This window comes from Tachypleus tridentatus, chromosome 12 (genome assembly GCF_004210375.1).
Source record: "Tachypleus tridentatus isolate NWPU-2018 chromosome 12, ASM421037v1, whole genome shotgun sequence".
Lineage (NCBI taxonomy): Eukaryota > Metazoa > Arthropoda > Merostomata > Xiphosura > Limulidae > Tachypleus > Tachypleus tridentatus.
The window spans coordinates 100,632,711-100,650,936 of record NC_134836.1 but is presented as its reverse complement, the minus strand read 5'-3'; the positions used below and the strand labels follow the sequence as shown (position 1 = coordinate 100,650,936).

The following is an 18,226-nucleotide window of genomic DNA, read 5'->3' as shown; positions in this document are numbered from 1 at the left end:
ATAAAATAGTTTGTTTAATATTACCCCAGAATAAAAACAAATCCGTCTAATAATATTATAAAAGTTTGTTTAATAGTACCCCAGAATAAAAATAAATCCGTCTAATAATATTATAAAATAGTTTGTTTAATATTACCCCAGAATAAAAACAAATCCGTCTAATAATATTATAAAATAGTTTGTTTAATAGTACCCCAGAATAAAAATAAATCCGTCTAATATTACCCCAGAATAAAAACAAATCCGTCTAATAATATTATGAAATAGTTTGTTTAATAGTACCCCAGAATAAAAATAAATCCGTCTAATAATATTATGAAATAGTTTGTTTAATAGTACCCCAGAATAAAAACAAATCCGTCTAATAATATTATGAAATAGTTTGTTTAATAGTACCCCAGAATAAAAATAAATCCGTCTAATAATATTATAAAATAGTTTGTTTAATATTACCCCAGAATAAAAATAAATCCGTCTAATAATATTATGAAATAGTTTGTTTAATAGTACCCCAGAATAAAAATAAATCCGTCTAATAATATTATAAAATAATTTGTTTAATATTACCCCAGAATAAAAATAAATCCGTCTAATAATATTATAAAATAGTTTGTTTAATATTACCCCAGAATAAAAATAAATCCGTCTAATAATATTATGAAATAGTTTGTTTAATATTACCCCAGAATAAAAACAAATCCGTCTAATAATATTATAAAATAGTTTGTTTAATAGTACCCCAGAATAAAAATAAATCCGTCTAATAATATTATAAAATAGTTTGTTTAATAGTACCCCAGATTAAAAATAAATCCGTCTAATAATATTATTAAATAGTTTGTTTAATAGTACCCCAGAATAAAAATAAATCCGTCTAATAATATTATAAAATAGTTTGTTTAATAGTACCCCAGATTAAAAACAAATCCGTCTAATAATATTATAAAATAGTTTGTTTAATATTACCCCAGAATAAAAACAAATCCGTCTAATAATATTATAAAATAGTTTATATGCAAAAATTTCTCAACAAGTGGGTTTCTCGTCATCACTGATTATAAAATAGTTTGTTTAATAGTACCCCAGAATAAAAATAAATCCGTCTAATAATATTATAAAATAGTTTGTTTAATAGTACCCCAAATTAAAAATAAATCCGTCTAATAATATTATGAAATAGTTTGTTTAATAGTACCCCAGAATAAAAACAAATCTGACAGTGTGATATTTTGTAATAGTTTGTTTAATAGTATCCTGCAAGAAAGATTAAAAGTTTTAAAATAACAAGATAATCAATCAGCCAACGACGAGGTTTTAGGTCTTTATAAAATACTTTATTAGTATTCAACATCGGGCATTATTTTTTTAAGTGGAGAAACATTTTCCCAAACGTTGAGATCAGGATAGAAACATGATAAGAATGAAGATATTACATCCTAAAGTCTCTTTGGTAAAGAGATACAGCTTCTTAGAAGATAAATCAAGATATTATTTCCTCTATATGTGCAGAAAACAACAACTTTCAAGCGTTAAACTAAAGTATTTGCTTTTCTGAGCAAAATGGAAATTTTCAAGAAGTGAAACAATGTAATTACACAGTGAACCATAGAAACACTTCTCATTATGTGAAACAATGTAATTACACAGTCAACCAGAGAGACACTTCTCATTATGTGAAATCAAAGTATTTGTCAACCAGAAAGACGCTTTCTCTAAAGTGAAATCACAATAAACTACCTTCTTTTAAAAGTGAAGTTATGATAATTATTTTGCCTCCCAGTTGCATAGTGGTATGTCTGTGAATTTACAACGCTAAAAACCGGTTTTCGATAACCGTGGTTGGCAGAGCACAGATAGCTCGTCATGTAGTTTTGTGCTTAATTCCAAACAAACAAACAAATATGATAATGATATCTCTTATTCAAGCGAAACAACTTCTCAGAATTGGGTTGCTTGTTTTTGATAAGTGTTCCAAGCCATACAACCTGATAGACTAGAGTAAAGGCAGCTCGTCAACAACGCTCATCGAATAGTGTGATTTTATCATAATTCTTACAAAACATCCATGACCTCAAATATTAAATCACGATCTTGGGATAGTGGGACGCGAACCATGGATTCGCAAATCACAGTCCAGTACATTAGGTAGTAGGCCAAATCTGACCAGCCTTTCCCAAAATCGAAATGCAATCATAGAAGCTTTCTTCTTAATGAAAGACAACTTCACAGCCAGAGTCATTGCTTGTTTGTTCGCTTTCGCGTTAGCCGTCCTTAATTTAACAGTGTAAAACTAGAGAGAAGGGAGCTAGTAATTACCACCCACCGCCAAGTCTTGGGCTACTCTTTTGCTAACGAATAGTGAGATTCACCGTCACATTATAACATCCCCACGGCTGAAAGAGCGAGCATGTTTGGCGTGACTGGGATTAGAGCCCCCGACCCTCAGATTACAAATCTGACGCCCTAACCCCCTAGCCACGCAGGGCCACTTACAGGTAGAAATAAAATCATACTTATCTTTCAATGTAACACCATTTCCCTAAATAGCATCCTGACAGTTATTTTTATAGATAAAAAAATAACATTTCTCTAAAGTAAAATTGATAGCAGCCATTTCCCAGAGTTAGATTAATATAAGTAATGATTCTGAATATGAAGATTCACATCCAGGGAAGAAATTATTGGAATCCATCGAGGGGAGTCGAACCTCTGATTTTAGCCTTGTAAATCAGTCGGCTTTTACTGGTGTCGTAGACCGATATGAAAATTAACTTACAGTCGGTGATCTTTGAGGGAAGCGTATGTGTAATCTAAACTTCCAGTCTTTTGGAGTAGGGAAGAAAAAATCAAGTGATGAAGTTGTGTTAGTTATTATTTTAGTCAGAGACACAAGACGTTTTTGGTCTACAGTCGTGGCACTGATATTATGATAGCGTTCTAGTCATAAACACACAGTTTTAAGGTGAATTTTGTTCCTTTATTTATAGAGAAATACAGAAGATAGTTAATTATTTAAGTGAAGGTTTATATTCCATGGTAATACAATGGTAATACGCTAACCTGATAAAGATATATTGAGTTAAAATTTATCTTTTTTTTTTATGAGGTCCGGAATTGCCAGGTGGTTGAGGAACTTGACTCGTAATCTTAGGGTCACGGGTTCGAATTCTCATCACACCAAACATTCTCGCCCTTTCAGATGTCGGGGCGTTTTAATGTGTCAATCAATCCCACTATTCTTTGGTAAAAGAGTAACCCAGGAGTTGGCGGTGGGCGATGATGACTAGCTACCTTTCCTTACACTTAATTTACACTGCTAAATTAGCTATGGCTAGCGCAGATAGCCTTGAGTAGCTTCGCGAGAAATTCAAAACAAACCAATTCAATTGAGAATATTCAAACGCTGCATATGAAGAAAACTGCAAATTCTTAAAAATTTTACGTTTTCGTTAAAGGACGAAAATAGCTTTAAAATGCGTATTATAACAAAGTATGATATGCGACACATCCGGTCGTTTCAAGAGTTATTTGTCTATTTGAACCCAAGGGCATTATTATTTAGTCTACCTCCATTACTGAATGACTTGTTTTTGTTCGTCATCAAATGACTAGGAGGTTCCATTCAAGGTCACAATTTTTTCTTCGTAATAATTGTTTTTTTTTTTCGCTTGGATTCCTCGTATTTGTTTTTATTGCGTCAACATAGGTAAACAAATTTTGCAGCATTTGGTCAAATTAATCTAAACATACTTCCAGTTCTATTGATAGTGAACGCAATTAAATACATACACACTTCAGATTTATGAATCACTATTTGTTCGTTTGAAGACAAGACTAAAGTTACACAATGGGCTATCTATGATATGCTTACCACGGGTATCGAAACCCAGTGTTTAGCGTTGCAAGTTCGCAGATATACCGCTGTGACACTGGATGGATTTCAGTCACTGCTACTGAACGATAAGCAGATTTCGTATTCTTATGTTAAATACAAAATTCCATTTATTGAGATAACTGTATTGAACGTAGACAGATTATATTGTTTTAAATTTGATCTTGTCAATGTCTTAATGTAGGTATTATGATACTATTAATGTCTTCATGCAGGTATTATGGTCTTATCAATGTCTTCATGCAGGTATTATGAAACAGGGTCTATAAAACCAGGAGTCATCGGTGGCAGTAAACCTAAAGTGGCGACTCCAAAGGTGGTTGAGGCAATATCCACGTATAAGAAACAGAACCCCACCATGTTTGCCTGGGAGATTCGAGACCGCCTTTTAGCGGATGGTGTTTGTGATCAGGATAACATACCCAGCGTTAGTTCTATTAATAGGTAAGAATATTAGATAGAAACGTAAGCTTTTATATTATGTTGACTGAAGATCTTACTAAGAAAATAAACAGGTTTTTAAATGGAAATTTTATTTTATCAACATAAAAAAAAACTAGCTTTTTGACCCATAGTAGCTGGTCATCTTGAGGCTATCGTGATATTGAAACTTGCCATGACCTGACGAAATTTAGATGAATGAATAACAACTGCCCGTCGTAGAAACGCAACGGTAGAGTACGACGTTTCAAAGATCTTCCGCCTTTCGTCTTCAGGTCACTGTGCGTGTGTTGTAGGTCTTTATGTAGGTCCGAAGGATTGTGGAGAGCTTCTTTACAGTATTAGAATACTGTAAAGACCGAAAGGCAGTTGTTGGCCATTGAACCAAGTTTCATCAGTGATACTCCATTTAAATACTCTGTCAAAGAATTGCCATGATTTTGTAAACTACAACAGTTGAAGTTACTATGACTGTGTTAACACAGGGTCCTTAATAACATACCGTTACTCATACAAAACAATTAAGCAAAACTATCCTTGGTATCGCCTCTTGATTCCATTAATTATTTCTAAAGTTTTCTGTCTATTGTACATAGAAAATTAGTGGTTTTAGCCATTTGATTTTTGTGAGTTCTAAAGTGACAAGAAAAAGCACATATTTACTTTATGCACTGCAGTATACGGATTTCACCGGTGGTGTAACCGTGTCTCTATTTTTAGGTTTGATATAACTAAAGCTTAAAATGTTAAAATCCACAAACGAAGAATATTTTATAACACAGAAATAAAATCTTAATTTAAACCGATCGACATGTTCTACATGTTTCAACGTGATTTCACGCCATTTTTCACAGTGAGTGAAACAGTTACTGTGTGCTGTAGTAAAAAAATCCATGTTCATGTGATTACTAGTTTACGATTAAAAACAAAGGGGGTCCCGGCATGGCCAGGTGGTTAAAGCGCTCGACCCGTAATCTGAGGATTGTGGGTTGGAATCCCTGTCATACCAAGCGTGCGCGCCCTTTTAGCCATGGGGGTTATTATGCCACAGTCAATCCACTATTCGTTATTAAAAAAGTAGCCTAAGAATTGACGGTGGGTGGCGACGACTAGCTGCATTCTCTCTATTCTTACGCTGCTAAATTAGAAACGACTAGCGCAGATAGCCCTCGTGTAGCTTTGTGCAAATTTCACACACACCCAAAAACAGATCGTGCCATCTACACACTTTCTGATTTTCTAATTTTTCATCCCTATTTAAGATAAATGTATGAAACATGTAGAGTGACTTTTTATAACCGTTGAACGGTTTAAATAACGATCTTAATTGTGTTTTATAAAATGTTGTTCGTTTGTATATTTTAATATTGTAAATATATACACAAGTGCCTTGAACTTTGACTTTTAATATAACTGAAGTTGTACGTCTATCAAAATGTCAGCATGTGATGTAACAGGAACAAATAAATTATATGAGATAATAATTTACCTGAGTATAAAAACTGAATAGACATTTAATAACTAGAAAATAAACATAAAAAACTAGTCTTCAGTTATTGTTACGACACGTAACTCATAAACCACTGAGACTGAGACATACGTCAGATAGACTTTCGAACATTGAGTTCCACTGACGATTTGAACGAGATTTTATAGCCGCTATTTTGCTTATCTTTATACAAGCCACATAAACTATAGGAGGGAAGAGATGAGTACGTTAAGGAGATGCGCATATATAAATGAAAGAGAGAGTGATTTAGTAGCCATAACGCCGTAATGCTGGCTGGCCCACCACAAGGGGCAAGCTCGCAGCTAGTGGTATATTCACAGCAGGTTGAATGACTGGCAGCGTCACGACTTCACGGTTCTTTGACTTCCTGTAATATTTCTCGATTTGACGGCTATGACTGTTTTACTTCTCCAATAGAATCTAAATACGGTGCAAATTCAAGAGGTGGAATGACGGTCGAATACAGACTCTAAGTTTGAAACTTCGTTTTGGAAACCTAGTTAAAGTAATGGTTATATAATGAAAGCTAAAGGAATATAATTATCCTAATTTTTTCAACTTTAATGTACAGAAAAATGAATATGTGTTAGGGCTTGCGTTCAAGAAAACTTGTTTTAGACAGTTACTTATGTACATAAAGTTATAGATATATTAGGTGTTGTTGTTTTTTATGATGTTGGTACAAAATATTTTAGCGATATGATACTTGAATGTCAAAAATACAGAAAGAAAACAACTCGTACTTTAAATGACCTGTAGTTTTGTTGATAAAAACACTACTCATCACAATGTTTTTCTCTGCCTTACTAAACAAGGGAGAATCACAGAAGGTCATGAGTTTCTCATCTGTTAATCTGAGTTCTTACCGAAGGTACTGCATTTCGTTTTTGTTGAATTTTGCACAAAACTATCCAAAGCCTATTATTCTACCCATGATGAAGAAAAGCCCGTGTTTCGAAAGTGCTCGCTAGCTGCCCCTAATATTGAGCCTCCCACTCATTAGTTGCACAGCCGTATGTGTGCTGACTTACAAGGCTAGGAACCGGGTGTCAATACCCGTGGTAGGCAGAATAGAGAAAACCCATTGTGTAGCTTTGTTCTTAACTTCGAAACAAACCAACAATTGTAGTTTTGTAGTGATGAACTAGAGGGAAGACATCTAGTCAATACCAACTATTGCGAATGCTTGAGCTACAAAAATAGTGGGACTGACTGTCACATTATACGTCTTCACAGCTGAATGAGCCGTAATGTTCGGAGGTGAAATTTGAGCCTATGACTTGCAAATTGCAATTCTAGTACAACTAGCCACCAGGCCACGAAAAGCTTACATTACTCTGTTTACCTTGTATGAGGATACACGTGTCTTTAATTACAGTTTTTTTTTCATGGATTAAACATTTATTGAGGTTAATACATATATGTTTACATTGACAAGGCTCATTTGTATCAATTCGTCAGTCTTAAATTTTGAGTAACTGATTTTTGTTCAATTTGTATCACCTATTATTATCGTGCTAAATTATCCAGGCAGAACGTCCTGTGGCAAATTATAACCGTAATGGGCAATAAACTTAAAAATAACAGAAATAAATCAAATAAAAGTTATATTTATCAGAGAATATTTGAGATTAAAACGTCTTCTTGACACTTCTGAAAAAAAAAAAAAAAAAGTTATTAAAATACGTGCTGCCATCTTTCGGATAGTTTTTAAACAGTTATTAAAATTCTCCTTTTATTCTTATTACCTTTAATTATATGCAAACAAACTCCAAACTTTTCACTTGTGTACATACATTGAACTGCAATACACAATTTACTTTATATTTCCAAGCACGACCAATTATACATGTATAATGAAATGATTTATTTTCAGGGTGCCACACAAAACTTGTAGTACTAACTTATATACTTCCTTTGTAGATTTTCCTTAAATATCTGTAATCTATCTGTCTCCACCAGTAAGATAGTAACGCTGATATTTAAAAAACAAACAAATTAGAAAGTGTTATTTTTTATATATCATTATTTTTAATGTGTTGTTCTTATTACACTGAGAAAGATAATGGAAAGACATCTCAAAAATGATAGAGACGGATAAATAACTTAGAGGATAAAGATTGTAGCAAGGTCTTACGTACGAATGAAAAGAGCTGTAACATTCATTCCATTATTTTATTATTTGTTGTTGCAGAACTGGCTCTTAGTTACCGACACTTACGAACCAGTTTTCATTAATAATTTGCCAACCCAATGCTCCTCCTTTGGAGCCGAGATCCTCCCGAGACACCTACGAAGAGGGTGAAAGAAGATATTCTATTAGTGGAAATTACTAGCACCAAGGGTCCTATCACATCTCGTCGAAACAAGAGCGGACGATGTCTCCCAAAGGGAAAGTCCCGGAGATTCTATCACGGTGCTACCTACACAGCAGTTTGTAATCGCTGAAAGCTTAAGTCAATTACAGGCGATTAGGCCTAACACACAAGTTTGTGGTAGGCAGCCTGAGCAAGTTATTCACAGTTTCGATAGAGCACGCCGCTACGTATGTAGACAAACAGTGTTTGAAATGCCGAGAAGTGAGAGAAAAACGCAATCATACACAAACGCGGGGAATGTCAATAATGCTGCGAAGTGTTATTCAGTTTCTGAGCTGTGGGAGTATCGTGTGTTAGAGATTACACTCCACTGTATTATATCAATAATAGGCTTCCGCCGAGCACTTCATGCAGCAGAGCTATAAACCACTAAAGTAGGCTTATTTCTTACCAGTGTGGGTTGGGACGATAATAGCCTCGAAACATACCGAGTTACAAACCAGCATTTGGCGCCGGTGAGCGATTCGCGTAGACGTCCTGTGACAGTGTTATCACACTCGTGTATAAAGTGAGTAATAACTGTTTTATACGGGCGTATCTCTCATAGTTCCCACAGAACGTTCATAAAAATTGACTTAGATTTTTTTAAAGGAATTTCGCTACTACTGTATTTTGTCTAAGCATTTTAGAAACACTATAACTTAACATTGCTTATGATCACAGTAATAAACACTAAAGATATGTTCTTTATTGTCGTGGGTCCACAATTAAATTTTTTCAGAATGGAAACTGTAAAGAATAAAATAACCAAAACAGATCACATCTTATTATAGACATAATAAGAATTAACATTACATTAATGATTTATCAAGAAAATGAGTCTCATAACGGTGAATGATCAAAATGAAAAGATCACAGGCGGCGGATCATGAGAGGTGAGGAGAGGACTAGGGCACGTACGCCCTAATTTTGATCCGGTAGAGAAGCACGTCTTAAAATGAAGACTTGTATATAACTACCAAAGTTAGTCACTGAGTCAAAGTGGGGACTTGTATATAACTACTGAAGTTAGTCACTGTGTCAAAGTAGGAACTTGTATATAACTACTGAAGTTAGTCACTGTGTCAAAGTAGGGACTTGTATATAACTACCAAAGTTAGTCACTGTGTCAAAGTGGGGACTTGTATATAACTACTGAAGTTAGTCACTGTGTCAAAGTAGGAACTTGTATATAACTACTGAAGTTAGTCACTGTGTCAAAGTAGGGACTTGTATATAACTACCAAAGTTAGTCACTGTGTCAAAGTAGGAACTTGTATATAACTACCAAAGTTAGTCACTGTGTCAAAGCAGGGACTTGTATATAACTACTGAAGTTAGTCACTGTGTCAAAGTGGGGACTTGTATATAACTACTGAAGTTAGTCACTGTGTCAAAGTGGGGACTTGTATATAACTACTGAAGTTAGTCACTGTGTCAAAGTGGGGATTTGTATATAACTACTGAAGTTAGTCACTGTGTCAAAGTGGGGACTTGTATATAACTACTGAAGTTAGTCACTGTGTCAAAGTGGGGACTTGTATATAACTACTGAAGTTAGTCACTGTGTCAAAGTGGGGACTTGTATATAACTACTGAAGTTAGTCACTGTGTCAAAGTGGGGACTTGTATATAACTGCTGAAGTTAGTCACTGTGTCAAAGTAGGGACTTGTATATAACTACTGAAGTTAGTCACTGTGTCAAAGTAGGGACTTGTATATAACTACTGAAGTTAGTCACTGTGTCAAAGTAGGGACTTGTATATAACTACTGAAGTTAGTCACTGTGTCAAAGTAGGAACTTGTATATAACTACTGAAGTTAGTCACTGTGTCAAAGTAGGGACTTGTATATAACTACCAAAGTTAGTCACTGTGTCAAAGTGGGGACTTGTATATAACTACTGAAGTTAGTCACTGTGTCAAAGTAGGGACTTGTATATAACTACCAAAGTTAGTCACTGTGTCAAAGTGGGGACTTGTATATAACTACTGAAGTTAGTCACTGTGTCAAAGTAGGAACTTGTATATAACTACCAAAGTTAGTCACTGTGTCAAAGCAAAGACTTGTATATAACTACTGAAGTTAGTCACTGTGTCAAAGTGGGGACTTGTATATAACTACTGAAGTTAGTCACTGTGTCAAAGTGGGGACTTGTATATAACTACTGAAGTTAGTCACTGTGTCAAAGTGGGGACTTGTATATAACTACTGAAGTTAGTCACTGTGTCAAAGTAGGAACTTGTATATAACTACCAAAGTTAGTCACTGTGTCAAAGCAGGGACTTGTATATAACTACTGAAGTTAGTCACTGTGTCAAAGTGGGGACTTGTATATAACTACTGAAGTTAGTCACTGTGTCAAAGTGGGACTTGTATATAACTACTGAAGTTAGTCACTGTGTCAAAGTGGGGACTTGTATATAACTACTGAAGTTAGTCACTGTGTCAAAGTGGGGACTTGTATATAACTACTGAAGTTAGTCACTGTGTCAAAGTAGGGACTTGTATATAACTACTGAAGTTAGTCACTGTGTCAAAGTAGGGACTTGTATATAACTACTGAAGTTAGTCACTGTGTCAAAGTAGGGACTTGTATATAACTACTAAAGTTAGTCACTGTGTCAAAGTAGGAACTTGTATATAACTACTGAAGTTAGTCACTGTGTCAAAGTAGGGACTTGTATATAACTACCAAAGTTAGTCACTGTGTCAAAGTGGGGACTTGTATATAACTACTGAAGTTAGTCACTGTGTCAAAGTAGGAACTTGTATATAACTACCAAAGTTAGTCACTGTGTCAAAGCAGGGACTTGTATATAACTACTGAAGTTAGTCACTGTGTCAAAGTGGGGACTTGTATATAACTACTGAAGTTAGTCACTGTGTCAAAGTGGGGACTTGTATATAACTACTGAAGTTAGTCACTGTGTCAAAGTGGGGACTTGTATATAACTACTGAAGTTAGTCACTGTGTCAAAGTGGGGACTTGTATATAACTACCAAAGTTAGTCACTGTGTCAAAGTGGGGACTTGTATATAACTACTGAAGTTAGTCACTGTGTCAAAGTGGGGACTTGTATATAACTACTGAAGTTAGTCACTGTGTCAAAGTAGGGACTTGTATATAACTACTGAAGTTAGTCACTGTGTCAAAGTGGGGACTTGTATATAACTACTGAAGTTAGTCACTGTGTCAAAGTGGGGACTTGTATATAACTACTGAAGTTAGTCACTGTGTCAAAGTGGGGACTTGTATATAACTACTGAAGTTAGTCACTGTGTCAAAGTGGGGACTTGTATATAACTACCAAAGTTAGTCACTGTGTCAAAGTGGGGACTTGTATATAACTACTGAAGTTAGTCACTGTGTCAAAGTGGGGACTTGTATATAACTACTGAAGTTAGTCACTGTGTCAAAGTAGGGACTTGTATATAACTACTGAAGTTAGTCACTGTGTCAAAGTAGGGACTTGTATATAACTACTGAAGTTAGTCACTGTATTAGAATGGGGACTTGTTTTATAGCTATCAACGCTAGTCATTGTGTTAGAATGGGGACTTGTTTTATAGCCATCAACGCTAGTCATTGTGTTAAAATGTGGACTTGTGTATAATACCAATGTTAGTCATTGTGTTGAAATGGGAACTTGTTGTATAGTTACCAATATAGTCATTGTGTCAAAATGGGAACTTGTTTTATAGCTATCAACGCCAGTCATTGTGTTAAAATGTGGACTTGTATGTAACTACCAATTTTAGTCACTTTGTTAGAATGGGGACTTGTATATAACTACTAAGTTTAGTCACTGTTTAAATTTTGAATTTAATGGTGAATGTTAGCATAACAAGTTCACCAATCTTCAATGTTTCTCCTATATTCAAATGTGTTTTGTCGCCTTTGGAAAAGACGGTACCTGCATCGTTGTAAACCATTACATCCGTCGTGTAACAGCTATTGCTGTATTGTACTCAAAACAACTGGTGCGGAAAATGATTCTAAACGTGAAATATGTTAATTTAATTTTTTCGAGGAAAAAACAAACAAAAACAAAACCTGTGACGAAATGCCACATAACGATTATTGCTGTTCTGTAGCCCTCTCATATTCGACATGTGTTGGTGTTTTTTTATTTTTTTCCACTGAGATTTACCGTTGTTTATATGGTAGCGATGTCCTGTAACGCTTCGTCCATAAATGAAACAAGTGTGAAACGTTCGTACTGTTGTGCACTTCACATTAACAGAATCCTTGGGATTACCATGTGAACAACTTATGATATCCTAGAATATAATATATTATTTTTGTTGCATTATAATATATGCTTAAAAAATACAAAACACGATACCCTCAAACAAAAATGAACCAAGAAGGTTGCTTCGAGTGCAATAAAAACACACTTGTGCAATCAGATTGAATTCGTGATAAAAACATGTGTATTCACTTCTAGTTAGCCATTCTTCTATTACGCACACAGTTTATGTTTACTTATTAAGTACGATATAGTGATTTTGATTTAAAGAATAAACTGTTCGTAATACAAAGAACATTGTTTATTTCTATATGCATATTACTTAATGTATTTTTACGCATAATAGCGCTATCAGTATATATGGTTGATGTGCAACATTTAGCCTTTTAATACGTAAGATACGTATTATGGGTTAACTTTCAAGTTATGTATCGTATCTTTGACATTAAGTTTTCTCTCGTAACATTACCATCTTATGTCTATAATAAAATGTGTCAGAAGCTCCGAATTATCATAAGAAATTGTTTGTTGAGGTCTCGTTTACAAGAATACACTAATGGATAGCTTGTTTGTTTTTGTTTCATTTTTGAATTTCGTGCAAAGCTACACCGTCCCTAACTTAGCGATGTAAGACTAGAGGGAAGGAAGCTAGTCATCACCGCTCACTGCCAACTCTTGGGCTACTATTTACCAAAAAATAGTGGGATTGATCGTTACTTATAACGTCCCCACGGCTGAAAGGGCGAGCATGTTTGGTACGACGGGGATTTGAACCCGCGATCCTCAGATGACGAGTCGAACGCCTTAACCCACCTGGCCATGCCGGGCCCCAATTGATAGCCTAATAAAAACTGAGCAACTCACAATAGAAACACTACACTGATTGAACAAGTAAGTCGAAGTAATGTAATCTCAGTTTAGTCTTCCATGCAATCATGACTACCATAAACGTTTCTATGAAAATGTACGCTAATTATGCAAAAACACAAACAATAATGAAATGCATAGAAAACTGCTCACGCGTCCTTTAGTTTATGAAACCCCAGTAGCTTTTACGTATACTGTTGTTGTATTTTTATGGCAGCTTCGATGATCTTAATAGGAGCTAGCACATACGTATCTACTCCTGGAATGGTCGAATGCTCGTGCAGTGGACTCCCTTCCCCTTCCAACTTCGCTTCTGCCAGTTTGGCAATGACCAGGCCATCTGCCTGCCTTCAATTCTCTGTGTTATGCACACATTCTAGCTAGATTTAGTCTAGGTGACGTGGCCATTATGGGTAAAATGAGTGATTGTGTGTCCGGGGCGAGAAAGCTTGCTGCTACTTCATCTTTATATAGTTCGAACAATGTATTCAACGCAAATGCTATAGAGTCTACGTGACTTTGCAGTATAGCTATAAGTGAATGCCAGACCGCGCTATTCCAACTGTGCTCAGTCAACCGGAAGTAACATTTTCAGAATAGACTGTCTTTCAAGCATTCGGTTAATGTACCTGCAAGTTTATTGTCACCAAACAATGGGGAAAGGAGAAAGGAGAAACAAGGAAAAGGTCAACCGATAAAAACTTTGAGTTCTTTCTCTAGGAATGAAACATTGTGGTCACCAAAAGAAGCTAGGAAAGAGTTTGTTGTTTGTTCAGTACAGTTTAACGCGATTGGTCTACACTGTCAAGCGTTCTCCAATTGGACCCATTTAGTCCCTAATGTCAACAAATGCCAGCTTGAGCGGAGTAATCCTTTTAACATAAAAACATGCTGCTTTACGCAATATAACATGGTTAAAATAATGTGTAAAGGATACAAAGTCTTGCTGAATTATACCTAATATATTGATAGAACTATTTCTTGTAAATAAATTCATCCACGGTGTCTATGTGAAGACCTAAATAATGACACATCTTTACAAATGTTTTTATTGATGTCTGTATTTTTCTCCTCAAAACACAAACTAACTCATCATGCAGCAGGCTTAAGTCGACAATTTTCCATTGAAATCAGAAAGTGAAGCTTGCCTGGTTGACAGAAGAAGTGATAACTGGACAAGTCCTTTTCATGGAGTTTCAAATTTTATCAACTTTTGTTAAATCAAAATTCTAGAAATATTCTGCTGATAAATGCAAGTCTAATAAAAAAAATGAATAGTTCATCGTGAGATTCGTATTGGTTGTTTATTTGTAACTGAGCACAAAGCTACACAATGGGCTGCCTGCGCTCTGCTCGCTACAGGTATCGAAACCCGGTTTCCAGCGGTATAAAGGGTGTTAAGATGTGTATTAAAGAAAATCCAACAACAAGTGGAACAGTTACTTGGTATTGTAAACATACATGTTGAAACGATAAAGAATCGCCTAAAGTAATGGAGTCATGACACTTAGGCATCACGAGCTGGAAACTATAGAGCTGATGGAAGTGTTTAGACATAATTTTGTTTATGAATATATGTGAATCTCCTGCACGTTTTCTATTTGTCTCGTGTTTCAGTGTGAACAACAGTGACGGATTAAACAAGATATACATATATGCCTACATGTGTGATCTTCAAAAGCCGTTTATATAAAGGTAACTAGAGCGTTGTCTCTTTCTGTAACTAACCGAGTATAATCAGAAGGGGCTAAATAACTGTGATTACACAATTTATCCAGAACTAATCATCGACATGAGTGACACGTTTTACCATCGACAAAATTGTTTATCGTTTCCATTGTGACCTGCTTTTCACTCGTCGGATCCCTCAGCCGCCATTTCATTACATATGTTGATAACGAATCTATTCAGTTGGTCAAATGCGCGAAGTGGACTTTGGACTTTCTTGTCTTCAATAGAAGACAAAGAATGCCACTTAGCTAAATTCAGTTGAGGAAATCTCATTCAGATGTATTAACAGATAGATATCAGTTACTCTATTTAGAGCTCAAAGTTATAAATGATCTATCTACATTGTGCCCACATCAGGTAATCGAACCCCGAACTTTAGCGTAATAAGCTCTAAATCTTGCTGCTGAGCTACCAGTGGGTATCAATTCGTAATCTGCGGGTTGTGGGGTCGAATCCTAGTTCCAACAAATATGCTCGCACTTTCAGCAGTGAGGGCGTAATTACGTTTGGTCAATCCCACTATTTGTTGGTAAAAGAGTAGCCCAAGAGTTGTCGATGGGTAGTGATGACTAGTTGCCTTCCATCTACTTTTACACTGCTAAATTAGGGACGACTAGCACAGAGAGACCTCGTATATCTTTAAGCGAAACTTAAAACAAACTAAACCACATCCATCTCGATTATCGGTTATTTCAGCAACCAAAGTTTCCATTATCTGAACGTCACCCATTTCAAATCTTCCGAAGGCCTCATTTTGTCTATAATCTTAATTTTTAGCAGATGATGCTTACCAACCAATCTCTTTTATGAAAGTATTAATACTATTACACAATGTTTTTTTTCCGGATGTTTAAGATACTTCATTTCAGAACAACTAAGAAATTAATCGAAACTGCCCTTGAAACGCAGCGAATATCCTAAAACAAAACTTATGATTGCAAATAAAATATAATAAAACCATATGACTGTTTAGTTCGTCCTTTATTTAGGTCAATAAACATGATTACACGCTAACAAACTGATGAAAAATTGTAATTTTCGAAACAGCTCTTTCAAACTTATGATTACGTCTAAAAGACAAATAAATGGTGTAAGAAAATGTAATTTTTGAACTGTTCCTTTTCCAAAAAGAATAATCTGGTTATGTATGTAACTCTTTCGTTTTTAGTTCCCTAGCGTCAAAGCAGCGAATAAACATAATTAAAATGCTAGAAACCGGGTTTCAATATCATTTGTGCTCGACTACAAATAAACCTTTGGTTTTATCAACGAGAATACTTCTTGTTAGTTTTTTTAAATAAACTAAATAACTTATTTTTCATTTTTATATGCAAAAGGGCTAAATAAAGTGTCCCCTATTCTTAGAAGGTATGGTCACTCATTTCTCATAAGAAAAAATTTTGCTTCTATAAAAGTCGAAAACAACATATACAATTTAGTGAAAAATACTCAGCGATATATATTAACACACACACCTGGAAGCATCGTATGCCATAATGATAAAAGTTATTTAGGAAATTAAAGAGGGCGTGTGGGTCGTGACTTTCTTGTTTCTTGTACTTCTGTTACATAGCTTTTGTAGGCTTATAGAAACATTCCAGTCATTAAACGCACGCCATGCACGAAAGGATGAAGAACGCAACACGCACGAGTTTTAAACTATAATGAGAACGCGATAGATGCGTGTATATTAAGCAAACGATGCGTGTATTTTTGTAATATTACTGTTTCACAGTTACGTCGTGTTTTTAGTGCTCAAGAGCTTGGTTGTGCAGAATTATTATTTGTGTTCGTATAAAAAGAAAACAAAATGTACTGTTAAATTGTATGTGTAGAACATGAGTCGGGCGTGGGCAAATGGTTAGCGTGCCCAAAATGTGAATCCCTGAAAACGTTGGGATTATTTTGTCAGATACAATAGTAGACCAAGAGTTAGGAATGGGCGCTTTTCATTAGCTGCCTTATTTCTAGTCTAAGATTTCAAAATTTGGAAGGGCTATGTGCAATGGAAAAGTTGTAAGTCTACAGAGTTGCAATGCTAACATTTGGGGTTCCGTTTCTTGTGGTGGACACAGCAGATAATTTTTGTATATCTATCTGGGTGAGAAAAATTCTATAACGAAAGTAGAGAACATCTATTCAGTTGGTCAAATGCGCGAAGAGGTATAGGTTTGGACTTTTTTGTCTCCAATAGTCTGTAGAAGACAAAGAATGCCACTTAGCTAAATGCAGTTGAGGAAATCTCATTCAGAAGTATTAACAGATAGATATCAGTTACTCTATTTAGAGCTCAAAGTTATAAATGATCTATCTACATTGTGTCCACATAAGGTAATCGAGTCCACATCAGGTATAAAGTAAGTGTACACTCCAAAGACCTCTCTGTGATATCAGCGGTTATTTGTCATTACAAAGGTTCTACAGGAATATACATAGAGTCTGTTTATTTACTTACGTTTTACGAATTATTGGTTCTAGGATGCTTTCGTTATTTTTATCGGCAGGATCGTAAGAAACAAGGCAGCAGAAAAGGCGAAGCACACCATGAATGGTGGAAATTCACACCAACAGACACCTGCTAACACTACATCTGTCATCACGCATGCGCCTCCTACACCCCATGAAGCGGGACAGCCTCTCTTACGGCCGTCTTATTCCATTAGCGGGATACTGGGAATCCCAAACGCAAATCCCAATACCAATTTGAATAAAAGGAAAGGAGATGAAGAAACTGGAGGTTTGTGATTAATATAACTTATCATATTTTAAAGTAGATTTTAAGTTTTTAGTTCGATCAAACACTAAAAGAAGTTCACATATATCCACACACACATATCTATATGCTTGTATATTTAATTTCATTTATGTATATGTACATATATATATACTTATATATTCAGTTTCGAATATAAATATGTTTGTGTATGTAGTACTAAATACACATGTAATCTATGACCAGTTCAGGCCTTAAGTATTTAATTTCATAAGGCTTAAAAGAAGGTTATTTGCTATTTACTAAGGTCCAGATCGTTTATCTCAGATGTGAAACATTTTAGATGTTTATAGAATATCTTAATAAAAAAAATTTAAACTTTTTATTTTGCTTTGTAAAATTTTACGTCATTTTTCATTTTTAAAAAGTACATTAGATATGGATACTTTTCCTAAAAATTAT

At 35.1% G+C, this 18,226-nt stretch overlaps 1 protein-coding gene across 5 annotated transcripts in view; it reads left to right on the top strand.

Annotated features, from left to right (window-relative positions):
- Positions 1 to 18,226, top strand: part of LOC143234161 (uncharacterized) — a 177,507-nt gene that overhangs the window by 130,832 nt on the left and 28,449 nt on the right. For all 5 annotated transcript variants that reach the window (XM_076471289.1, XM_076471286.1, XM_076471288.1 and 2 more), the window contains 2 exons: positions 4,139 to 4,336; positions 17,556 to 17,788. In XM_076471289.1, coding sequence (XP_076327404.1) covers positions 4,139 to 4,336; positions 17,556 to 17,788 — 431 coding nt within the window. The remainder of the gene's footprint in view (positions 1 to 4,138; positions 4,337 to 17,555; positions 17,789 to 18,226) is intronic.